This window comes from Etheostoma spectabile, chromosome 10 (genome assembly GCF_008692095.1).
Source record: "Etheostoma spectabile isolate EspeVRDwgs_2016 chromosome 10, UIUC_Espe_1.0, whole genome shotgun sequence".
NCBI lineage: Eukaryota > Metazoa > Chordata > Actinopteri > Perciformes > Percidae > Etheostoma > Etheostoma spectabile.
The window spans coordinates 19,064,056-19,089,480 of NC_045742.1; the positions used below are offsets into that span (position 1 = coordinate 19,064,056).

The 25,425-nt window shown below is 39.2% G+C and overlaps 3 protein-coding genes across 13 annotated transcripts in view; all 3 read left to right on the top strand.

The window, feature by feature from the left end:
* col23a1a (collagen type XXIII alpha 1 chain a) overlaps positions 1-16,864 on the top strand; it is a 145,578-nt gene extending 128,714 nt beyond the window's left edge. For 2 of the 11 annotated variants that reach the window (XM_032528761.1, XM_032528764.1), the window contains 23 exons: positions 1,185-1,259; positions 3,129-3,245; positions 5,694-5,720; positions 5,859-5,885; positions 6,023-6,076; positions 6,179-6,238; positions 6,457-6,501; positions 6,608-6,685; positions 6,894-6,917; positions 9,498-9,542; positions 9,673-9,717; positions 9,821-9,901; positions 9,995-10,048; positions 10,197-10,253; positions 10,358-10,384; positions 10,473-10,532; positions 10,849-10,920; positions 11,007-11,033; positions 11,141-11,194; positions 11,296-11,382; positions 11,601-11,699; positions 12,842-12,880; positions 13,668-14,471. In XM_032528761.1, the coding sequence (XP_032384652.1) occupies positions 1,185-1,259; positions 3,129-3,245; positions 5,694-5,720; positions 5,859-5,885; positions 6,023-6,076; positions 6,179-6,238; positions 6,457-6,501; positions 6,608-6,685; positions 6,894-6,917; positions 9,498-9,542; positions 9,673-9,717; positions 9,821-9,901; positions 9,995-10,048; positions 10,197-10,253; positions 10,358-10,384; positions 10,473-10,532; positions 10,849-10,920; positions 11,007-11,033; positions 11,141-11,194; positions 11,296-11,382; positions 11,601-11,699; positions 12,842-12,880; positions 13,668-13,718 (1,305 nt within the window). In that variant the 3' untranslated portion in view covers positions 13,719-14,471. Of the gene's footprint in view, positions 1-778; positions 839-1,184; positions 1,260-3,128; positions 3,246-5,693; positions 5,721-5,858; positions 5,886-6,022; positions 6,077-6,178; positions 6,239-6,456; positions 6,502-6,607; positions 6,686-6,893; positions 6,918-9,497; positions 9,543-9,672; positions 9,718-9,820; positions 9,902-9,994; positions 10,049-10,196; positions 10,254-10,357; positions 10,385-10,472; positions 10,533-10,848; positions 10,921-11,006; positions 11,034-11,140; positions 11,195-11,295; positions 11,383-11,600; positions 11,700-12,841; positions 12,881-13,178; positions 13,221-13,667; positions 14,472-16,643 lie in introns of those variants that run through there. The other 9 variants (XM_032528767.1, XM_032528769.1, XM_032528766.1 and 6 more) reach the window with 8 other exon arrangements.
* A 2,591-nt stretch (positions 16,865-19,455) lies between these two features.
* rack1 (receptor for activated C kinase 1) lies at positions 19,456-23,550 on the top strand. Its single transcript, XM_032528799.1, has 8 exons — positions 19,456-19,722; positions 20,237-20,408; positions 21,338-21,485; positions 21,959-22,054; positions 22,290-22,400; positions 22,690-22,830; positions 23,084-23,194; positions 23,442-23,550. Exons 1-8 carry the CDS (start codon positions 19,614-19,616, stop codon positions 23,505-23,507), a joined length of 954 nt encoding a protein of 317 aa, XP_032384690.1. The 5' UTR covers positions 19,456-19,613; the 3' UTR covers positions 23,508-23,550.
* A 330-nt stretch (positions 23,551-23,880) lies between these two features.
* The window catches only part of nme5 (NME/NM23 family member 5), a 3,827-nt gene continuing 2,282 nt past the window's right edge, over positions 23,881-25,425 (top strand). Inside the window, exon 1 of the mRNA XM_032528806.1 lies at positions 23,881-24,268. Coding sequence (XP_032384697.1) covers positions 24,143-24,268 — 126 coding nt within the window. The 5' untranslated portion in view covers positions 23,881-24,142. The remainder of the gene's footprint in view (positions 24,269-25,425) is intronic.

A 25,425-nucleotide genomic window follows, 5' to 3' on the forward strand; every position in this document is an offset into this window, starting at 1 on the left:
GAATGGCTGTTTGTCTTAGTATCAGCCTATGGTCTGATAAGAATGAGGTAAAGGGGAAGTCCACTGTGAAACAACCTATCCTCTCATGAGATGTTTAAGGTGCATATGTGTATTTGGTCTCCATGGTGGGAATGAGTGAATGTGACAGTGGGGAGAGAGGAGTGCATAGGCAAAGAGAGGAGGAGGAGGAGGAGGGGATCTGCGGTGTCGGATAAACCTCAAATATCCAGCGCTTGCCGCTGCCTGTTAAAGGAAACCAAATGAGCAGCCTAGTATCTGCCCTTATTTCTCTCCCTGCTATCCCCCCGTTGTTCTTTTTTCCCTTCTCTCTTAGATCTTTTCTCCATCCTTGTGTTTTTGGAGGGAGCTCAACCAAAGAGACAGCACAGTGCTCCGAGCTCTGTGGCGGCAGACAAACTCTGCTCCTTTCAGCTTGACAGACAGTCATCACAGTTACTGTCTGTCGGCTGGAAAGCCACCTCTGTTTGGTTTGGTCGCAAAGGGAAGGATGGGAAGACATTAAATGGAACACACACACAATTAAATGCATGTTTGAGTGAGAGACCCAGGATACAGTTTCTGAAAGGGCAAAAGGGACAGTTACTTGGTTTTGATTTCTCCGTTTTAATGAAACATTGCAGATTTGCAGATGATGTATTTTTGTTCATTGGTAAATATACAAATTGCCAAGGTGCTATTTAAATCCTGAGCTCTTTTCATCCACCTGGTTTGCTACAGGAAGTTGCTCACCTTTCCCTTTGTCACTTCCTCTCTCAAGGGTCCTCCTAACTACAGCACATATGCAGGTCTGCACAGTAATCAGATTCTCACCGTCAAGGTTTGTTTCTCCAAGCGAGCTGTTCCTCTGTCCTCCCAGCAGTCTTTGCTCTCTGTCAGGCTGCTGATCTGTCACTCTCCATGCAGATAGAGGAACACAACCCTCTTCTTAAGCTTTCTTCTTAAGCTGAACTCTCGTCTGTTTTTCCCAAAGCAGTTCGTTCCTCTCTTGGTTTGACTCTCGTCTTAAATTAACTATGGATTTCTGAATTCTTCACTCATTTATGTCTGTGTTTCTCTTTTCCCTCTTTTTCTCCTTCAAAATGCTCCATGTCCTCTCCACTTTTTTCCCCTCTGTTTTGGCTGTCTTCCTACTTTTTGTCACTGCTTCACCTCTTGCATCCCAGATGGTCTTCCCCAGATACGACCACAGCTTTCTCTCTGGAGAGCAGTCCAGTAGCTTTCAGAGACGCTTTCTGAAGGTAGACCACAACTAAGGCATGTGTGCACTTTTAACACTTCAACCAACTTTTCTTATGCATGTTCTGGACAGCCATGAATCTTCATTCTTTCAAATTGTTTCACCATTCTCAGACATGTTGCATTTCATTGATTTCATGTTTGCTGATTTTTTTCATAGTTTTCCTGTGAGTGCTGGCTTTTTTAGTTGTATTAACATGACTTGTGTGAAATTGTTAGTATAAAAGTTCTAAAGCATCCAAAAATGTAAGAAAACATCTTGGAAGATGAACCACACACATTTCCGAGAGCCTCAAGAAATGTGTGTGGTTCATTACATGGAGAATAGAAGAGCTTTGTTGGTGACAGTTTATTTCCAGTCTGAGCTCAATAATAATTATGCGCAAGGAAAAAGGTTTTAGTCTTCTATTTGAAGGTCTTGGTAATATCTTTTTCATTAAAGGACTAGCTGTACCATGTTGCTTGCTGCAACAAAGCGAACCCTAATGCAGCGCATGACCGTAGAGGAAAGAGGGTGCAGTGCACCATGTTACTATAAAGACCGCACTGCCCCACATCCCCTTTAGTGGTGAGCAAGACTTTTAGGGCGTTAATGCTTTCTGTTTGGCATAAGCATTAGAATGGAAGTCATCAGAAGGAGACATGTACCCTGTTAGATGTAAATCCACTGATAAAAGATCCTTTAATAGGAGGTGACAGTCCTTCTGAAGATTAAACAGAAAAGAAACTTCTCATTCAACAGATGGTGTTCTCAATTAATTTCTCGTGTGAGAGAGCATTTGTTAACATGGGTGTTTTTTACTTTGTAACTAAATATCACTCTGACTCACCGGATGAGGGCAGCTGCTATTGGCCAACTCCCCTCTCCCCTCCAGTCTCCCTTTGGTGTCACTTCTTAAGTCTCCATCTATTAAATGAGCAGGGATGACTTGCAAATTAAGCTAATTAGCTACATGTTAATGGTGGAAAGGTTTAATTTGAATTTTTGAATTATGCAAAAATGCCTTCTTTGGATTGGAATATTGATATTCAAAGGCTGTAATTAATGTTTTACATTGACAATGAATCAGATGGCTACTTGTGAGTGAAAGGAGTCACTCATTATCTCATTACACTCATTATCAACTGACTCTACAGTTTTCCTCAGCTCATCTTTTAGCTTGTTGTTTTGGGTTTTCCAACCCGCAACTTTATTATTTTGATGGACTGTCATCGTTCTTATAGCCTTATTGTCGGCGGTTTCAGCTTTTTTCATGAAAAACCCTGTAAACCCACCATACGCCCACCACAAAACCACACATAAACAAAGTTAGAAAGTAGCGACCGGAGTATTTAACAGCTAAATAGCAAGTGTTTCCCTCAGGAGTACGTGAAAACCAAAAGCAGAGCTTAAAGGACAGTGAATATTGGACTAAATAAGTGAACACAAACATGTCTCCAAATGAGTGCTACGTTGCTTCCTCTCTGCTTGATGTGTAAATAAGCCACTGTTTGCTAACAAGTTTGCTATATCTTAAAAGTTGATATTTCATCGTTGTGTTGCAGCTAGTTTTGGGCTGTACCCAAGTGTCCCAAAAAGTGTAGTGCAAGTTTCAGGGATACGTTTTGAATATTTCTTATTTCTCAAAGTGATTTTTGTTGATCAGAAGTTTAGGCCCACCCCTTTACAATTATTATTGGTTTAGAAAATGCAGAAAAGATACAGGATTTTTCTCCACCTATCACAAGATGGTAATGGTTTCAGACTAAAGGCAATTCAATAATTAAGTAATGTTTTGTTTTTTCAATACCGTTTGGCTATAAAAACATATTTTCTAGTGTATTTCTTTCTGTAATTCTTCTATTTCATTTTTTCTTTGTTTTTTCATCAGGGTGACCAAGGCGAGGGTGGACCCGCTGGTCCACCGGGTCCTCCAGGTCCCCCCGGTCCCAGAGGCCCCCCTGGGAACACAGGCAAGGACGGGCCCCGTGGCCCTGCTGGCGAGTCGGTAAGAACTTCTGTTCTTCCATTTGCAAGTCCCAAATGTACACCCACTACACAAAGCCATGCACCCATACACACACTCCACTCAGTTTTTGTGTCCTCCATCATTCTGCCCCTTTTCCTCACCCTTTAACTAAGGGCACACCACAAAGAATGCGCTCACGTAAAACACCTTAGTCATCGCAGGCTGCTGTGACGCCAATCTTGTTGACCTAGTAGGGTTCAACCACAGAGTGTGACAGATTGCAAAGTGTGCAAATGTATAAAGGGGGAAAGGGTCTATGCAGTAAATTGCAATTGACCCAAATTCTCATTCTTCCAGGTTTGCCAGTGAGCTGTGGCTTACCTAAAAGCTCCCAGAATAGCAACTCTACTCCTAGCCTCATCTGTTTTGTGTAAGACAGCAGCCACAAAGTTCTTCATCACGCCCCCCATTCTCCCACCCTCTTACCACGGCTGTATCGCTGTGCACCCCTGAAACAGATATGGCACTGTAGCGAGTTCATGGGCAGTTTGCCGGCCTCACCAAACAATAGTTGTGCTCCTCGCCTGAGGCAAGTTTCTCAAAAATGAACTTTCTGCTTACCAGAGTTTAGTTCACATGCAGCGGCCGCTTAAAGCTGTGGTTGTAGGATGGAAGAGAGAAAGAGGCTATGAAGGTTATTGTTGTTTAACCGAGGGAAGGAGTGGATGCTCTCCTACCCTTAACTGGCACAGGACCGCAAAAGGATTCAAGTGAAAAATTTTAGTTTTAATGTGGGTCAGTTAAGAGCTTACACAGAACCGACAAAATAGAAAGCCAGCACAGTCACGAAAATGACTGAAAGCAGACGGGTCTAAGAGAGGGGCCCCGTCCTGTATTCCAGTCAATTTCATGTATTCTCCAAGCTGATTAAAGGCGTTGCAAAACCCAAAACAGCAAAACAAAGCAGAGTGGCGCTAGGAGCCGCTCCATGTTGTGGGCAGATGTCTAAATGGGCTGAGTAGGAGAAAGTGAGCAAGCCTGCCAGCGTGAGTGTCCTTGAACTCTGTATATCTGTAAAGTGGAAAGTAAAGGAATGACAGCTCAAACGAAATTGCAACAATAGTTTCTGTCGTCTACAATTACATATACAATAAATGTACCAGACATCTGAACTGGTGTTAACCCATCCTTTTCTGCGCTAAAAGTGCTAAAAAACAATTTGCAACCGCAATTTGTTTCCCGCTGCTGTTGAGGAAAGATCAATAGAGTAGGAGGTAAAAGGGGTGAGAAAAGAGATTAAAAAGCTGCTGGAGCAATTTAGGATGAGGACCACAGTAGTAGACAGTTTATATGTGCAGACAGAAAGCAAGAGGTCGAAAACCAGCTGGGACGCATTTAAGTAGCTTTTGCACATTATTGTAAAGTGTGTGTGTGTGTGTGTGTGTGTGTGTGTGTGGGTGTGTGTGGGTGTGTGTGTGTGTGTGTGTGTGTGTGTGTGTTTGTGTGTGTGTGTGTGTGTCTCTTTGAGAGAAAGAGAAATAGAGGGCTCTTGCACAAGATCCTACTTAGCTGTCTCCGGCCATGGATGATTTCATAGCAGATGTTGCTCCAAGCATACGTCCACCTGGCCCGCACAAACAGCCCTGATAGGTCTGCTTACTTAAATAAGTCCAATCAATAATGGACATTATGCCAGAAAGTGGACATGGAACACTCTTTCAGTGTTTACGTTGTGGCGGAGTCCTGGCCAAGGCTCAAGTCATCAATAGCAAGAAAGGCTTTTTGAATAAACATGGGTGTCACATTAAAGGAAAAACAAACCGGAAGTGGCTTAACCTCACCAACGTAAGTGGCTGTTGTTATTGTAGTTGTTGTTGTTGTTGTTGTTGTTGTTGTTGTTGGTATTCTCATTGGGGTTGTGATGATGGTGGTGGAGAGTGCTGTGTAAAATACATCTTAACCCAACATTTAACCCTCATGTTGTCCTTGGGTCAAATTGACCCATTTTCAGTTCTTTTTTTTTTGTCACAAAAAATGGGTCATTCAAATAAGTGCTGAAAATTAAACATTAAAAAAATATCAAAGAATTTGGAAAAAAACATCAAGAAAAGCACCCACAACATTGAAAAAGTGACAAAGCGATAATAATGTTGAAAAAAAGCAACCAAAATGTTTGTTTTTTTCATGGTTGACGGGAAGACAACACAAGGGTTAAGTGTAAATTGGGATTGAGATCTGGTAACTGGGACAGCCATAGCACACGAAACCATTCAACAGGCCTTTCTGCCCTTCGCAAGCATCTGCATCTTGTTTTTCCTTTGTCACCGGTCTGTGTACTGCTGCTCGTAATAAGTGCTTGTTAAACTCAAGTCCATGGACGGGCCATGCCTTGTTAAACACTGACATCTAGTGGCTAAAGAGGTTTTGATTCTTTGATGACGATTTACCTGAAGTCAAGACCTGACATTTCTCCTCTGTCCTCTTCAGGGTTTTCCAGGTCGTGATGGCATTGAGGTGAGTGTAGTTCAAATCCAGTTCAAGCTAGCATTTACAGTCCATCTGTTTATTGTTCATGAATTACTTGCAATAGTCTGCAGTGATGATTTGTCTTTCTTTGGATAATTATGATAACCAACTATATTTGTGCCTCAGGGGCCACAAGGATTGCCTGGGAAGCCGGTACGATTAATAATAAATTACTGACCTTGACTCAACTCAATTGCTTTACTTCTTGTTAGATTCTGCTGTTTGCTACAGAAATATTGTGTAACCAAAATGTGTACTTTTGACATTAATTGACTGTTTTGAACCGACAGGGAGAAGATGGCGAACCTGGCTATCCAGGACCACAGGGTCCTACGGGAGCGAAGGTACAGATGAGCATTATTCATCAGATTGCTTGTATGCTGAGTATTTTAACGTATCTCTCTTTTCATGCATTGACCTTGAATGTTTTCTGTGTGTGAAAACAGGGCGAGTCTGGCATAGGAGAAAAGGGAGAGAGAGGCATGGATGGACTCCCAGGTTTAAAGGTAAAAGACCATAATACAAATTCAATAAACACATTGTTAAAAAAAAAATTAAAGGTAAAAGACCGATGTGAAATGGTATTCAAACAATACACACATCAGTAACTAGTACTTTTCTTAGCTATAACATTATTTCTACACTATAAAAAACATGTCATATGGTAATATATCCATTGTCTGACAGAGATTTGCCCTAATGTGTTATATGTGTGCTCAAACAGGGAGACAAAGGGGAAATAGGAGAGCAAGGACCACAGGGAGCCATGGTATGTGTATGAACCCTCTGAAATCATTCTGTTTTAAACACTTTGTATTGTGATTATCTTCAGTTTTTCATTTAGGCTCATTCACTTGTTTTTGTTTTTGCCTCAGGGTAATCCTGGTGAAAAAGGAGCTATGGGCTCCTCAGACACCATAGACTTTAATGGGAAGCTTCTAGATGCTTTCCAGGTGAGTGACATTTAAGCGTCAATGAGACGCTTTATGGTTGGCGCTTTATGGCATTTATGGTTGCATCATATATTTCATTGGACACTTATTACTGCATCTCAAATTGGGCATCAGACAAAATACTTAAACAAGACCAGAAATATACGTGTGGTAAGAAAATCTTTTCTAAACCCACAAAACTGAACATGTCGCCATTGTTTCTCGACAGGCCATCAACACCATCAGTGTTTCGGTAATCTGTTGTTTCTGCATGGTTTTGACGGTGTGATCAGTAACTAACACCTATAATAATCCATACACAGACTTGAGTAAGCACACTCCCCGTGTGTACCAGTACCTTATCCCTCCTGCTTCGGCCAGCCGATCGATATGTTTGTGTTGATGCCCTCCACCCAGAACTCAATATTTCAGATGTATTGGATGTCCCTCTAGAGGCCACATCTAAAGAAAATTACTGAATGTCCCTGGTTTACTAGTTTACCAGACTCTGTTGTGTATTCATTGGAACTAAATACACAGTCCCAGCAAATATAGTACAGCTGTGCTCTTCTATCACATAACATGTAGCCTACAAAGAAGCATGCTTAATCATGCAAAATCAACAGTCTTTGTTACATTGTTGTGTTACAAGTGTGTTTTCATGCTATGTATTCAACGTGCCTCACAAGATACGTAACTTGTAACTTGCTATAGGGCAGCATGGTGGTTTTTTTTAGTAAATACATTGTGTTCCTCATAGTGTACAAGGGGAATGCATTAGAAAGGATGGGAGGGGGAACCCCTCATAGTCGCTCACAGTCTCAGTTTCACATCCCTCTCAAACACAAGACCCTTTGAGTCTACCATGTACCGTGCTATATGCTAATAACAGATGACTATCTCTCTAGTGGAGTGTGTATTTGATTAAAAACCAGTATGAACCAGGTCCCCTCGGACCTGATCTGAAATGGGCTCCAGCATGCAACGCTGTAGACCAGCAGCGTGAGATGGTTACAAAGGAGTCGGTGAAAACATGAACCTGAGATCTTATCAGAAGCCTTGTGCCAACGTGGATCATTTGGCACCAAATCACATGCAAGGTCTCAGCTAGAGTGCTCACTGGCCACCCAGCTTGTGTTATGATTTATTCTGTTGTTGTGTGAAAAGCCGTATTGCTTTCATTTGTGGTGACATTTTTGGCGATGATGAATTTGGTTTAAAACCATGCTGAAATTGGTAGCTTGTTACTGCCATTTATTTTATAGCTTTTTGTATAATTATTTGCATGATTAGCCTTCACTTTCCAATGATGGACTATCTCAAGTCAAACAGTTTTGTAAACATCTCTTGGTTTCCATGGCTTAAACGGAAGACAAACAAAAAGTTAGGAATTGGAAGAGAGAGAATCAGCATATAGCTACACCTCTGAGAGGCAACATGGGTTCCTTTTTTTTTATGACTTCAAGATGGCCCGAGGACTTCATGATGGCCAGAGGGAGAAGTCGCAAGTGTAACATTGTGAATGTTAGACTTGCGATCTATCATTAGTGATACTTTAAGTCACGTAAAAAGATTAGTTTCCCCTCCTTTTGTGCAACGGTCTCATCCTGCATCGAAACAATCAACAGAATGGAAAATGATGCCAGGTTGTTGTGGACCACAAACCACATTCAGCACAATCTTTATGAGATAAAATTGCTTCAAGTTGGTTGGGATCAGTGAACACAGTGAACAAAAGCAGTCATCAGCTTTGTTTACTGTCAGGCTTGTGTTGTGAAATCCATCAGCCTGGTTGTATTGTTCTGTGTTGGCCCATGTTCAAGCCTTATGATGGAGTTCTGTTCCAAGTTCCAAGTTTTTTTCACCATTGTAATGAACGGAGTAAACAGCCATATATATACATACAGTATACAGTGTGTGTGTGTGTGTGTGTATATATATATATATATATATATATATATATATATATATGTGTGACTGTCAGAAAATGAGTTAATTAAAGCGGCCATAATCAGTTTGTTAATGGATTGCATGACTACTTGTTTGTGAAAGGGTTTATCCATAGGGACAAACCCACAGAGAATCATCTCTTCAGTTCCCAAGCAAGTTACCAAGTTTCAGGTCTTTGTTTTTGCTTTTTAACTTTGCTGTTACTGCTCACTCTCACAGCTTCCATCAGCAGCGTTTTTGGCCAAAGCTCTGAAAAACCCACTGTATGAATCACCCAAATCAATTTGATTCCGATTCAGAAGGTCCCGATTTGATTACATTTTTGATTCAATGTCAGTTAGGTGAGGGAAATTTCACTTACAATACTGTACAATTTTGCTTGGATATAAAAGAGATTATCAGAGAACTCATGCTGTAAATTATACAAGCAAGAAGCGACCCTCAAATATTTCCTTAAATACTTTTTAATAATGAACCAGGTTAATGTTTGCATTAGGAATTGAACCCCCAAAATTTTGTTCAAAGGACTTTTTAGTTATACATCCATGGTGAAAAGGCATATATTAAAAAAATATTTTTTAGATTTTATTAATCAATATCAGATCACTCAAACTAAAAATTTTAATTGGAGAATCATTTTAACCCAGCCCTAATTAGGACACAAACACTACTTCAAACGAATGCTAATGCTGCTTTGTATCTGCTGAATGTGCAAATAATTTTACAAACAAGGTTGCATGAAGCTTGTTTCGCCTGCCCCCAAGTGGCCACAACATTATAGCAGGTTCAGGATGAATAGATTGTAATTCAGTGACAGATTAGACCCATTAGAAGGTTTATCAGGGCGTATATAACACTCTTTTTGATTTCTGTCTTTCTGTAGGGCCCACCTGGACCACCTGGACCCCCGGGCCCTTCAGGGGAAAAGGTAATGGACGCTGTCAGCCTACCAGTGCACTGCCACCAGCTTGTTATTGGGGTTTAATAAAAGTCAAATTAGATTTTGTGTTAAAACCTGAGCCACCGAGTGAATCTTTCCTCCCTTTATTGTCTCCCAGGGTGAGCTTGGTTTACCTGGGCCAGCAGGAGTTGACGGGGAGAAGGTACGATTGTGACAATAACACACAGGCTGATTAAATGCCGTATAGTGTTTGTGCTTTCTTATGGAACTGAAAACGACATCTGTTCTTGATTCTTTGCCTCCAGGGACCTAAGGGTGCCATGGGGGGGACAGGACCACCTGGTGAGAGAGGAGAGAAGGGAGAGATGGGGCTCTCTGGGCCTTCTGTAAGTAGTGACAGTAAACATGTTTCTTGTATGTACAAACAGTGATTATTACATAAACATCTGGAAATTGATATCTTGCTCTTTGTGGGTCAGGGTATGGACGGACAAAAAGGAGAGAAAGGCAATTGCAGAATGGAAGATAACCTGGTTAGTGGAACACACACATGCAACATTCATTCATCTTCACTCATATATTTGTATCATAGCAGTAATTGCGCGTGCCCATGTATTGCATCACTTCAGAATTTTTAATACATTTGTTATTTCTTACTTTTCTAATTTCAATGGTGCTTAGGTTCAGATGATTTCCCAGCCAGGCCCACCTGGACCACCCGGCCCCCCTGGATCCATGGTGAGTAGTCATCGTCACTATCTAAATCCAAAACTATTCCAGACAAGTTTGTTGTTTGCGCTTGTACAGCAGCTGTCACACTCACAGTGCCCTTTTTTTTTCAGGGGCTGCATGGTATGCCTGGTCCTAAGGTAAGACTGCAAGACCATGCATGTGTTATGTGGTGGAGGCTATGATTGCATGTTGTCTGGTACTCAGTGTTCCTGTCTTTCAATGCAGGGTGAGCCTGGATTCGGGATGAAGGGAGATAAGGGGGACTTTGGTGCTCCTGGACCCAGAGTGAGTGAGCAGTTATTATTGTAATAAACCATGATATACCTGGACATAAGTAAGACCGGTGGGACTGGCATTTCTGGGAACGGCAGGGATTGCGGGTGGATTATGTTTATAGACATTTACATTATCCCAAACTAGCGTCATAACATCTTGTGTTTTATCTGTTTCTACTTTTGTATTGTTTTCAACTGCTCTTGTGCTTAATGTTTTGTGTAAAGCACTTTGAATTTCCCTGGTGCTGAAATGTGCTATACAAATAAAGCTGCCTTGCCATGCCTTGCCTTGGACATACAGTGATGATCATGTACTTTAATTGCAGGGATTAGACGGCCTCCAGGGGCTGACTGGAGCTGCAGGGTTAGTGGGTCTTCCAGGTGCAAAGGGAGAAAAGGTAAGCACACAATCACTTCCATAAATGTGTTTACAATTTTGTATTGTCCTAAATAAAACATACATTATGATAATGTGTGTTTGCAGGGCAGAACAGGAGAGCCGGGACTAGATGTGAGTTTTTCACTTGGATCGTGATCTTAACAGTTTCAACTGAATTGAACTTTAGCCTTTTATCCAGTGATAGTCTGCCTTCTGACCCACTTATGCTTCATGTTCAGGGTTTTCCAGGTCTGATGGGAGAGAAAGGTGACCGAGGGGAAAGAGGAGACAAGGTTAGTACAGAACTATTTGTTGTCGTTCACATAAAAACCTATTCATTCATTCATTCATTCATGTTTTTCTCAACGCTTTTCTCTGTCCTACTCGTGTCTAGGGTGACAGGGGAACAGTGGGAAAGAGAGGTCTAAAGGGCCAGAAGGGAGAGCAGGGTCCTCCAGGCCTGGACCAGCCTTGTCCTGTGGTATGTCACACCACACACACACACACACACACACACACACACAAACACAAACACACACAAACTGTAATATTGCACATTTGAACTGATTCATTTCCTATCACTTTCCTCTCACATTATACAGTATTTCTCTGCTTTCTTCTATGAGCACTTCTGTCATTTTCTGTTTCTCTGAGTTTTCTTCTCAGTGCTTTTAATGTGTAACTGGCTCTTGCTGACAGGGTTGTGATGAGACTAAAGGTGTGTCTGAGGAGGCAGGGCTTTCTTCCCCTCCACCTCGTCCTCTTTCTCCTTCCGGCCCTGAGGCCCCCTGTCCTGTGGTACAGTATCTCTGCTTCCTTCCTCCAACTCTCACATCACTATTTTTGCTATCTATCGTTGCTATTTTCTATTCAAACACTTTGCTTCATGTGTTTTTCATCTTTCAAACTCTTATACATGTGCTCTTAGTCACTAACCCATACTTCATATAGGCCTAGTTCTAGTGTTGTAGTCAGAGAGACATTCACAGATTAAAAGTACCGTAATAGAAAAAGTGTCAACATTAACTGTCTATGGGAAAAGACTACCTCTATGCCTATGAGACGGAAGATGCCAAGTTACAAAAATATAACATTATTCTAACCAGCAAAAAAAATTATTCCACAAATATTCCCACAAATAGGAGCATACAGAAATAGACGCATACATAGAGAACAATTGATCGCCGTGGCGATCAATTGTTCTCTATGTATGCAGCTTTTTGTTTTTTATATTTACTTATTCACTAACTGGTGTTGAGATTTAAATGAGAACATTGATACCACTCTCATATCTGTCGGTTAAATATAAGCCTGCGCCCGGTTAGCTTAGCTTAGCTTAGCATAAAGACTTGCAATAGAGGTAAACAGGTAGCCCAGCTCTTTTCCAAGGTTAAATAAAATCTGTCTACCAGCACTTCTAATACTTAACTAACACATTATATCAGGTTTGTATCCATTTTTACAGTTTTTTTTGTAGGATTAAACATATTAGATATTGTATATGAGTCAGGCTAGCGGTTTTCCCCTGTTTCCAGTCTTTAAGCCAAGCTAAGCTAACCAGCTGCTGGTTGTAGCCTAATTTAAACAGACAGATATGAGAATGGTATCAATCTTGTAAATCTAAATCTATCTAAATCTAAATAAGAGTATTTCCCCAAATGCTCCCCAAAATGTAAACTATTACTTTAATTAAAGAGAAATGAGAATGTACTCATCTAGAATGTGTTAGAGTAATGAGAAGATTTCTCATTTAGAAATCTTTACATAAAATTACAGAGAAAAAAAATCCAACATTTTTTATTGAAATTGTTATGTCTTTATAGCTCAGCCCTGACCTTTTGTTTCATTTTATAACATTGGCGTGCTGATAGGGAGTGCACACCGTAGACATTTTTACAGTTGGACAGGTGTGTTAACATTGCGTCTCTCTCTCTCTGCAGGGACATGATGGGCTGCCCATACCAGGCTGCTGGCATAAGGTGAGTGTAGAGGCATACTGTTTTAAAGCATATTGTTAACTAATGATATGATTAGCATTTTTAGACAGCAGCTGGCATAGTCAGGGGAAAAGTTAACACCATGTGCAACTAAAGCATACATTATTACTCTCATTATTATTAGTAGTATGACTGTGATTTGATACAGTGGCATTTTGTAAGTATATTACAGTGTGAGAGCTTGTAAATGTAAAGCATGAGTATATGAGATGAATAATTATTTATGATAAAATTAAATTTTATATGTTACTTATCAATCCCCACTACTCTTCTTTTGCAGTGATGACTAACCAGCAGCATGGAATCTGTACATATTGATATGGTATATATTGCAACTGTATACTACAACAACCCACATTCTTTTTTTCCTTTCTTTCATAAAACATTTTATATAATATATTGAGATTTTTTTTTAACAAGGAAGTCTTTGAGTATGCAGTATTATGAAAACTTTTTTGAAACTCTAGAGATCCAGTTTTGTTGAGATTGCAGCTATGGTTTTTAAGAGAAGAAACTGAACTGGCAGTTGGATTCCTACTTTAAAGGATAGTCCAGGTGACAGTGTTGGAGTGCCTTGACAGTCTAGCAGCCTTACTAAACAAAGCCTGACTTGCTGCCTGATCGGAATCATGAACGCTGTATGGATATAACAGTGTGTGCACTCACCCAGTCTCACGGATGCTTGGATGGATGGACAAATCTCTTTGGGAGTGGCAGATGGAGGAATGTGGGTCAGTACTCTCTTCTCCTTTCTCTGTTTTCTAAAAAGGAGGAAATGGCGAGACAGAAGCTCAAACGCAAGCGTCTCTCTCAGCCCTGAAGGAGTGCAAGGGGCCTGGTGAAGAAAGGACACATAGACAGACAGAGAGCACGGGCAGATGGGCTTTTATGAAGCAGAGCGAGCCATGTAATGCCTCAGTGTCACACCGAACACTCAGATCCTCTTTTATGGAAACTCTCCAGGAGGGGGCGACAGAGAAACCTGCATTTCCATGCACCTGAGATGAAAAGACACCTGTGGCTGATCATGTTGCGCAGTAGCTTGATAACGAGTCAAAGTTATATTGGAGTCATTGACGTCACTGGCACATAAGGAAGGTTTTTTCTGCATCGATACATTGAACAAGTTGTGGTTATCTCTGCTTTGGCTCTTTGGTAAAGATTTTCTCTAATTCAATGCATGATCATAATGCTCTGTGTTGTTTAGCATCCTGACAGCTTGTATAACTCGTGGTCCTTCATTGGAACCTCAAACAACAGATTTATTTTCATTTGCAATGAGTATTCTGTAATAGTCTTTACATTTGTACAAGCCACTCAGAAAAGTCAGTAAGTCTACCTTTTAATGGCTAACACTTGTTGCAGTGGTGACTTGTGTGTTTTTTTTTTCTTTTGTTATATTCTTACCTATTTTTGTCCAGTTACATTTTGCATTCCTGTGCATTGCCATGTTTGTGGAATATATACAGATTGCGACACTTTGCCAGATTTGTAAATGTAAATGGACTGTTCTTATGTAGCGCTTTTCTAGTCTCAACGACTACTCAATGCGCTTTTACGTAGTACAGAAACCATTCACCACTCACAGATTTGAAGGAACCCTTTACAGTATTCGTAATAAACCAGAGTTTGAGTTGCCCTGACAAATGATTACCTATCAAATTATTTTTCTTAGTATATTTTCAGTGTAACTGAGGCATTTTGACTGATCGTAACCATTTAATCACTGATGAAGACATGTTTAATTACTGTTGCTAGTTTGCTCTGGACAACAGTGAGTTCTTGCTGCTGACTGAAATACGTGTTGTTTGTTTGATATTTTAGATCAATATTAGGCACTTGGCCTGAAGGACTAACAGACTCAAGTATGAAATTTGAATCAAATGTATACCCAACCATTGTCTTTTCATAATTATTCATTTGTATTCAGCAGTACACCATAAGATAATGGTTTAGAATTGTCAGTTAATTAGCATTTTGTGTGTGTGCTTCTTTCAATTATCACACAATGTTTTAGTCTTTACTATCAGATCACTTTTATTGGTGTGTTTTGGTCTTTTTAATACATTTTTCTCAGATGGAATAATTGCTTGGTGCTTAAATACTTTTACGTTTTGAAGCTCTACTCTGCATATCCATATGCAAAACCACACACATGCCCACAGTTCCGCATGGATCATTGTTTCAAGGAATGTTGAACATAGAAAAAAAGAAATTGTTTTTGGGTTTATTGATGTAGGCCTACTGTGTTTAAATATTGGGCTACATGTATTTGATTGCATTACATGGAATCGTCATTTGGTCATGGACAGAAACACATACACATGAAGGAAGTTTCTTAGTAGACATACGTATACTCTACATTGATATTAGTTGTACTTTTTGATACAATATTAACAGCATTCAATTATATACATTCTGGTTAATCACGAGGCACGACTGACTAGCAATCATTCACAACCTTTTCATTGTTAGAAATGAATATGAACTATCAGAATGTTTTATTGGTTGATTATCTTTAGTCACCATACATTCATTTAGAACCATACATTCTGCGAAACATTACTAATTCCAATTCCCAACAACACAAACTGCAAAGTTTCAGTGTTGCAACACTTGGTAATTTTGGTACTTGGTACTTTTTGGAAGGTATGATTTTATAGAAACCTGTCAAATTAATCAAAGGAGCACAAATGGATATGAGAAGTGTTAAAAGTGAATATGGAATTTGCTTCCCCAATTAGGTAAATAAAGTTAAAGGGCAGTGAAGTACAAGGATAGGAAGCATGCAGTATTGGTCATTCCTCTTTAAAATAAAACAAAGCCACTAGTGGGCTTATATTATCTTCCAATAGTCATGATGTAGGCCGCATATCCATGCAGTGGTAGTCCCTGTTTAATTCTGAAATGACAGCTTTTTTTTTTTTTTTACAGAACACCTGTAAAGTGTAAAGTTTAACCTTGTGTTGTCCTCCCCGGTTAAAAACAAACAAATATTTGACATTTTCGTCCCTTTTTTAAGACTTTTTTTTTTTTTTTTTTTAGCTTTCACTGACACCATCTTGCTACAACTAGTTTTACTGTACTTTTTGGAAATCATGGTCAATAACCCTCATTTATTTAGAATTATACCTAATATTTGAGTTAAAAAAGCAGAAATTATGAATTAATTTGACTAATAGTTAGATCAGAGGAATGTTCAGATGTGTTTCGTAAGGAATAAAAGTGATGAATTGTATTTGCAAAGAGCGTTGTATGAAATCCAATCCATTTTTTGTGGTAATTTGGTTAAAAAGAAACCCATATTTCAGACAAAGACATATTTTTAAAGGGGTCAAATTTGACCCGAGAACAACAGGAGGTTTCATAACTGACATCACACAAAGCCATTTCCATATCAGCGGGATAAATGTTTTAACTTTAGAAGGGTTCTGTAAGAAAGATGAGTACATTACATACAGTATTAAACCTATACTGCACCACCATTTATGAAGTAACAGTCTAGTAACATTTTCTATAAAACAAAAAATCTGTAAATGAGAGTTGTATATCATTAAGCTAAAATAGAATAGCGGACATACAAATTTTATTTAAGAATCATAAAAAAAAATGTATGTTGACTGAGAAGTTATATTGAAAGCAGAAGGGTTTTATCTGTAGACCACACACTTCTGAGCAGTATTTCACTGTAAGCTGATGGATATCAGTCACTTAACATTATCAAATGGGTGTATTTCTTTTGCAGATTCTATCACTTTCAGTTTAAGGCTTAATGAAGTCCGAAAATGGCACAGTGTCTGAATACAGATGGTGTTTTAGAAAGTCATATATCACAGTATTAGCTTGAATTTGTGAGAATGTGTTTGGTTGTGTATTTGGTTGTAAAAGAATTAAGCTATTTTTGTAATTGTCTAAAATTGTATAACGTGAAATCTGGTCAACTAAACATGTAGACTGAAGTAACCTCTCCGGTTTAATGTTTTTTTTTTGTCCATTAAATCATAATCATGTAAAATATTCAGTTTCATTCATTTAACATTATTATAACATCAAGGTGTTCTACCAACCCTACCTCACACTGCATGTATAAAAAATGCAATGACATAACACATAGGCATGTAATTATTCAGGATAGAAAACAAAGCCTTTATTATCCAATAATGAATATTAATTTGGTCAGAGAGAAAAAACACACATAAGCCGTGAAAGAAAAACATGCACAAAGTAATACAATAGAGCCGTACCATAAAAAAACAAGATCAGAACATATGATTCTGTAAGTTAATGTAATTTAATACATATTTACACAAAGGTGCAAACAGTGCAATCAGAGCCCAACACACCATAATGAAAGGCTGCCCCAGCAATGTATCCAGTGGACATGTTGGAGACAGCAGCTTTCCTCACATCTTCAGACGTTTGTAAGACTGAAAGCAATCAGTGTCTGATTGCCTGTGAAAAATGAAGATGCTTCCTACATTTATAAAGTTAAACAATATTTTCATATATGTGACACTTGCTACTCTAACCTAGCAGATTAAGCCTTGGGTTAAATAGTTTACAGCCGTAGCAGCTCTGTGAGGGACTCAGGGTCAGGTGCTTTGAGCTAATGCTAACACGCTCACATCGACAATGATACTATGCTGATATGGCTCACCATTTTAGTTTTATAAATGTTATGCTAACATTTATAATTAGCACTTAACACAAATACAGCTGAGGATAATGGGTCACAATGTTATTACATCAATTTTGCAGATATTTGGACACAAACCAAAGTATTGAGCTGATGGTGGCACTATAGGTAAAGTCAGGGGCTCACCAAAGTTATTTCATTTCATCCTGAGGGGAACAAACACCTACTGTGCCCATACCAAATTGCATGGTAATCCATAGTTGTTGAGATATTTCATTAAAAAGCAATATTTCAGTATCAGTAACTACTAAACTCAGAATTAACCAATGCAATGTTCAATAGATCCAGAGAAAGTTGCCATGAAGCTAATCTGATGTATTATGCTGAATGTGTTGATCAGTCCCTGCCACTTCCAGGGTGCTGTTGACCCCTGAAACAACACGGAAAGCTCCAAATCAAAAGAGCATTTTAACTAACTCTGCACAACACAGCCCCAGTGGAAAGTTTCTTCTCCTCAAAATGGAGTGGTTGGTGGCATCAGTGTTTCTTTGGACCATCTGGCTCAAATACGCTTATAAGAAGGTCAAATAATGGCCATTAGGCCAATGAAGTCAGCTCTTAATTTATAAACATTTTCACAAATAATTCTCATTTTCACAAATGTCCTCCATTTTTTCAGATGAATGACCTCATTGTTTCAACAATACAAGTGTTGCAGTTAAAGGGGAGAGAAAAATGCATATTGCCCTTTAATTGGTTACAACAACACTAAATTTAACATTTTTAGTTGTAAATATTAGGTAGTTTTCACAACATGTTGCATTATGTTTTCGGGTGCAATGTTTGTGACGATTCAATTGATGTCACATCTCTTAAAGTCATTGACCATCATGGGATTGGTTTACATCTATATTGGATGCATCATACTATGTTGAAACTGGTTTTCTCCTCCACAATAAATGACTTTATTTGCAGTTTGTTTTCTGTTCCGGGTTTATTGTTTTAAACTGGTTGCGTCCTCCACCCCTAGACTACTTTGGGACGTAACACTTTGTAATGTAGAAATATGTATAAATTCAACAAATTCTATCTATGAATTAATTACAAGACGTTCAGATGTTGGTATTGTTAATAAACATTTTATGTAAAAGATGGCAAATTTGTTTTAAAATTTTTTCAAGCACAACCTAAGTGCATACTGTTCCAAAAAGTTAAATAAAGTCTACAACTATATTTAAAAGTCTCCTAAAGATTCAGTATCTGCACTATAGCATCAGTGATCCATAACAAAGGAAGGCAATCCTAAAATGAACTTATAAATCAAGTTCAAGGGCAATTCAAATTTTCCATTACGAATGTGACGTTTTCCCATAATGATGGTTCCTGATCTAAATAAGCAAAGGCAAAGCAGATTCATGTATAGGCTATATAGCGCATTTCAGCAACAGGGCAACTTAAAGTGCTTTATATAAAACATTAAAGCACAGTTAATTGAAAACACAGCTAAAATAGAACAAGACAAGTATAAAAAATAGGTACAAGAATAAAAGTTACAGTGCACTGTACGAAATCAACAATTACTTGATTAAAAAACTATACCAGAACTTCCAGCCAACATGTGGGATATTGTTAATTGTGAGACTCATTATTTTGTCTGTTGTGGCTCTCATAAAATCTTGTGATGACCAATCTATAAATTTGTAAGTCCTATATAACATAGGCCCACATATACATTTTTAATGAATGAGTGTTTTGTATCAAATAAATCCCAATTAAATGTTTTAAATATAGTCATGGTCATCCATCAGATAACTCACTAATATATTTTCTTATATTTTTTTATTGTACCATACTTAAATAAAGTTTTAAAGCCATGGATGTATTAAGAGGACGGTAAAAATCAGTATGAAGTCCACATTTCCCAGAATCCTCTGCGGGTTGTTCACCCCTCATAGTTTTAGCATCCGGGTCTGAGCTTCCTTTTCCTCTGTGCACAGATGCGATGAGGACCTAGGTTTTTCTGGACCTCAGAAAAATCCGAAGCCATCCTTGTAAAAGGCACCACCGAACCTCGCCAAAATGACCGAGCAGATGACAGTGAGGGGGACCCTTAAGGGGCACAGTGGATGGGTCACCCAGATCGCCACGACGCCCCAGTATCCCGACATGATTCTGTCTGCGTCCCGAGGTGAGGCTTCCTCCGCCGGGTATGCCAACATGGCTAGGTTAGCATTAGCCAGCTAGTTGGTTTGAGGGTGTAACGTACGATAAATGGCAATACTGGTGTGAGTGACCCACAAAATATAGCTACATAAGCGGCCACTAATGCACGTAATGTTGATATACCGTTTTTTTATGTCGACATAATCTGCTCAAATTTAGAGAAAGACGCCGGTTATCCAAGCTAGCTTACACTTGAGCGTAAACTGTAAATCAGCCTCACAAACCCTCAATGCAAATGCGACACGTTTAATAACACAAGTGTAGTTCAATGTTCTAATGTGTGGATCAGACCACAGTCCCGTCATGAACAGAGTAGATTGAGCCCATTGTTACTAACGTTAACTGCCTAAATGTTTGACAGTTTACCTTGGAAATGCACTTGCACAATGAATCCCTGTATGGCCATGTTAATATCAGGTGTTTACTAAATGAAATGTGGACACTTAAATAAAACAATTTCCTGGATTTTTGTTTTCCAGACAAGTCTATTATCATGTGGAAACTGACCCGTGATGAAACCAACTATGGCATTCCCCAACGCTCCTTGATGGGCCACTCTCACTTTGTAAGTGATGTGGTCATCTCCTCAGATGGACAGTTTGCCCTGTCCGGTGCCTGGGATGGGTGCCTCCGCCTGTGGGACCTCACCACGTAAGTGCAAGGAGTGGAAATCTCTTCAGTACTGGTCAGATCTTTGAGGTGTAAGGTGGTAAGCTGTTTCTTCTACATTTACTGTAGATGATTTGTTTGTGTCCGTATACACGTTTAACAGGAACATGTTTTCAGTTCTGCAAGGAATTCTGGATGCATGAAATTAGATCTGATGTTGGGTCTGTAACTTGCATGAAAAGGAAGATCGCAAATTCTACTACTGGTTTCTAAATTCAATAATTCAATGCCATCACAAACTTTATGTAATCAAACCAGGTGAATAGTATGTCAAACTTCAAACTCTTGACCTAGGCCTGGTTTAGCTTAGCCACAGGAATCCCCAAAAACTATGCCAAAATGACCAGTTGAATTCGGTCAGCTTGGCATCACGTAATTAAGTTCATAGCTAAGCTACATCAGGTCTTCATCAAGCCTTTCTCCATACCAACAATAGATCAAATTTAATTTGGGTAACTTTTCAGCAAATTGATGGTTCTCATATGGACAGAGCAACTCAATTACAGTACATATGAGTGACCTGCATGTTGGTTGGGCAATATGGCTAATTCTCTCTATTTAAAGTCAATCTTGCAACTTAACAATTAGGCATTTCTCCTTAAAGGTTGTTACAAAATGTTTGGAATAAACAAATTTCTAGATGCCAGAATTATGGATTGAGGAGAGTGACCATCTTTTAATTGTTTTGAACCCAAAAGGTGATCCATTAAACATGTACATTATCCAGCGTTACATTTTGTAAACACAGAAAATTGATTTTAAGAAAAGTTGGCTTGACTTTTAAATGTGTGTAGCTTTTTAGAAATGTTCTTAACTGGTGTAGCGTTTTTAGACAAGCTTCCTTCTAAGTAGGTGTCTTAAGATGTGAAACCATTTTGAGTTCTGAAATGTTTGGTGTGGTGTTTCCCTAGTGGCCTCACCACCCGCCAATTTGTTGGACACACCAAGGATGTTCTGAGTGTGGCTTTTTCTGCTGATAACCGCCAGATTGTGTCTGGCTCCCGGGACAAGACCATCAAGCTATGGAACACTCTTGGAGTCTGCAAGTACACCATCCAGGTGAGCTGCCAACTCATGTTGTCTTGTGAGTAGCAGTCGCTCTTTCTGTTTTTGGAACTAGAATTCATTGGATTCAAGTACTGGTTGATGGCCTTGCGCTTAATTACGTAATCAAATTAGAAGTTGAAACTTGGCGGTCCCTACTTGGGAAACCAAAACTGCCCTTACAATTAGAAGTTCAAATTGATTTCAAATGGTAACAAATGCTGCTCACCTAGTCACCACTTCCTTTAAAATAACATTCTACAACAGTTATGTCCAGCCATGCCTAACAACATTTAACAAAGATGCAGCGACTTTAGTTGGTTGAAAATGTATATAATCTACGTTTCATGTTGCTCATAAGCAGGCAATTAAAAACCTACTTAAAACAGTGTTGCCCCTTACGTTGCCAGACTTTCATCTGGCCAATTAAAAAACATTATTATTGGTTAACCAGACACTGACAATATATGTATCTTCTCAATTTGCAGGATGAGGGCCATTCTGAGTGGACGTCTTGCGTGCGTTTCTCCCCGAACAGCAGCAACCCCATCATTGTCTCCTGCGGCTGGGACAAGATGGTCAAGGTACGGTGCTTTTCTAAAACAACTTGGCTTTTTGCCTTTGAGGTTTCTTGTTCTCTGTGGTTTAAAAATGAGTCTGAATGAAACTTAAGTAGCAGTGATTATTTCTGATTCTGATTAGCGGGGAAAAACCTAGCATTATTACCTGACCACCTCAGGTCGAGAGCAAAATCTGTAAAGCTTTATATGATCTTTATACTACAATAGTGGTGACATAGTCTTTGTCCTTTGCTCCTAGGTGTGGAACCTGGCCAACTGCAAGCTGAAGACCAATCACATCGGCCACACTGGATTCCTGAACACAGTGACTGTCTCTCCCGATGGCTCCCTGTGTGCATCTGGTGGAAGGGTATACAATAAACGTTTTTTAGTTTTTGACTGCCACAGATTAAAGCACCAATTTAAGTCCAGCAGCAGGTTTTAGCAGTGATGAAAACTTTTAATGCATCTGTTTAACATTGATGATAAAGAGGCTGTTTCTGAGTGTGACCTGCACTTGAAGGACTTATTTGCCACCAGCACAATGTTGGTGCTAAATAATTGTAAACATTAGGCAACAAACTCCCTAGTTAGCTGTTGAGCTAACTAGGGAAAATTTGACATATGGCTATTAAAGCATATTTTCTCTTTCCATCTAGGATGGCCAGGCCATGCTGTGGGACCTGAATGAGGGCAAGCACCTCTACACCCTGGACAGTGGTGACACCATCAATGCCCTCTGCTTCAGCCCCAACCGTTACTGGCTGTGTGCCGCTACTGGCCCCAGTATCAAGATTTGGGTAAACTTCTTCATTCTAAAAAAAAATCTCTTGCCCAGAATATGGTCCATTTAAAGCCACAGTGCAAAGGGCAATGATGAAACTTCCAATGCCAACTGTATTCTTTGATGATAAAGAGGCTGTTTCCGAGCTCTAACCTTGACCAATTTGTACTTTGTAATTCATTTTGAATGTTTTTTTATTTTTTCATTGATCTAATGCTCTGAACAGTTACTCAATGCGCTGCCTATGGTGTTTTTGTCTCTTCATGTAGGATCTGGAGGGCAAGATCATTGTGGATGAGCTGAGACAGGAAGTGATCAGCACAAACAGCAAGGCTGAACCCCCACAGTGTACTTCCCTGGCATGGTCTGCTGATGGACAGGTACAACACACTCAGCTCTGTAGGACCTTCCAGTACAGATGTTTGGCTTTCCCACTAATCGGTGGTTTAAGTGTTTTACCCCCAGTGATTATACCCATTCACTTTTAACTCTGATGTCAAATGATGACAGTCCTGCAAATATGAGGGGAATTAAAAACTTTATTTTATATTAATTTGCTAACTACAGGTCTATAAAATTACCGAATTTGAGTAATGAATGATCCTCTATCCTACTTTTTCTTTACAGACCCTGTTTGCTGGCTACACTGACAACCTGATCAGAGTGTGGCAGGTCACTATTGGAACTCGATAAGAACTTTTCATCGTAGCTACTTTGAATAAAAGACTGTTTGAAAGTTATGTGTGCCTTCTTGGTTTCAACACTGTAACAATGATAATACACAAAATAAGATGTTTATTACCTGTGTAAAAAGCCTCAAAGCTTCTAAAACTGCAGGGACAATACATTCCAAATGTCAAAGCAATGATTTCATTAAGGAAAATCGCTTTTCATCACTTGCTTTGTGCCAGCACTTACAATTGCTAGTGTAAAGAATGTACCTTCTATTAAACACCGTAAAACTGGAAGGTTAATAAATGTTGACTAAATGAATGTGTCCAGATGGTAGAGATTTACCGCGATGTGTTGTCAGTTGACCTGCTTGGGTTGCCGTACATTTGTAATGGTATCCTAGCAACCCAAACTGACATCAAGATCGGGGTTAAACGGCAGCCGAGCAGCTCTTAAGACATTTTTTTTAATTTTCACTAACGTTACTTATTAAATTAACCAACTAATGCTAAACCATAGTCTAACTCAATTGTTCTAACTAATATAACGCTTAGAGCTCATGTCTAACGAAGTTTAGTTGAAGGGACTGAAAGTATCGGAACCTTATTGGCTAGCTAACTACATGCTACAGATACTCGTGTTGCGTGCCGGGGAAGATGGACCAAGCTTCTTATCCTCGCATCTATGTGGAAAGAACTCTGGCCCTTATTAAACCAGATGCCATCCACAAAGCTGATGAGATTGAGGACATTGTACTTAAATCGGGCTTCATTATCCTGCAGGTTGGTTCAAATGTCCCAGAAAATACAGCCGAGATGTTAGGCGTATTAACGTGACCATCTATAAACTGCAACCTGTAGGGTGTGATGCATGGTGTCCGGAAGAGGTTGCTCCAACTAATTGGTTTTGAGGCAATAGTTTTTTTAATTCTGTTATAAATTGCTCCAGCGTAAACAAGTAACGTTGTTGTTTTTGTGCATGTTTTTATTTTTTTATTTTGTGTAAAACCTGAATAATACATGGCTGGGTTGTCATGACGTTGAAGTTGGTTTCAGATTTAAAGATTAAGGGGAAACTAAAATCTGAAATTGGCCTCCGATTCAGCAGGGAAAGAGTGATAATTTACTTTGCTGAGTGACTGATCTTCCGTTTTTTTTAACGTCTTACTGTATTGAAATCGCGTAAGTCATTAAGGTAAATTATTAAAATTAAATTTTATTTTGTCTTTATGAGAAAGCAATACAGGGAGATTCTCAGTTTCAGACTTGTGAAAGCTTTATTCTATTTATGTAAAATGCAATGAAGGGAGAATTTTCACTTGACAGCTTTGAACAAGGTCCACATTGAAAACCACTGTACCTAGATTTCTGGACTTAATTATAAATAGGATCTGGGCCTGGTCCAATGGGATTTACATATGAATAGAAACATAAGAAAATCCCCCTTTATTGCATTTTCACAGATTTTATTAAGCTTTCACAAATGTGAAACTGTTTTTAAGAATCTTTAGCCTCTCTAGGATAATTAAGTCCAGATTTCAAAAGTCTGGGTATAGGCTCGAGGTTTTGGATCTGGACCTAGTCCAATGTGGTCTACATATGAGAAAACTGAAATCTCCTTTTTATTGCATTCTCATAAAGACAATAAAGCTTTCACAATTCTTAAAGTGTATTTTGGCCATGATTAATAATTTACGTTAATGACGAACACAAGGTTCAAAAAACGGAGGATCAAGGCAAGGCAGCTTTATTTGTATAGCACATTTCGGCAACAGGGCAATTCAAAGTGCTTTACACAAAATCAGTTAAACAGATCAGTCACTCAGCAAGTTTCCCTGCTGAGTCGGACGCTGTGAATCGGAAGTTAACTTTAGCTTTAAGTTTCCCTTAAATTGCCCCTTAAGGCCCGGACACTGTCAGACAGTCTGGGTGGGGGGGGG

Coding starts and splice junctions, on each gene's coding strand:
- rack1 (XM_032528799.1), top strand. CDS start 19,614: ATGACCGAGCAGATGACAGTGAGGGGGACCCTTAAGGGGCACAGTGGA. Junction 22,831..23,083: donor GCCCCAGTATCAAGATTTGG/GTAAACTTCTTC, acceptor CTCTTCATGTAG/GATCTGGAGGGCAAGATCAT. Junction 23,195..23,441: donor CATGGTCTGCTGATGGACAG/GTACAACACACT, acceptor TTTTCTTTACAG/ACCCTGTTTGCTGGCTACAC.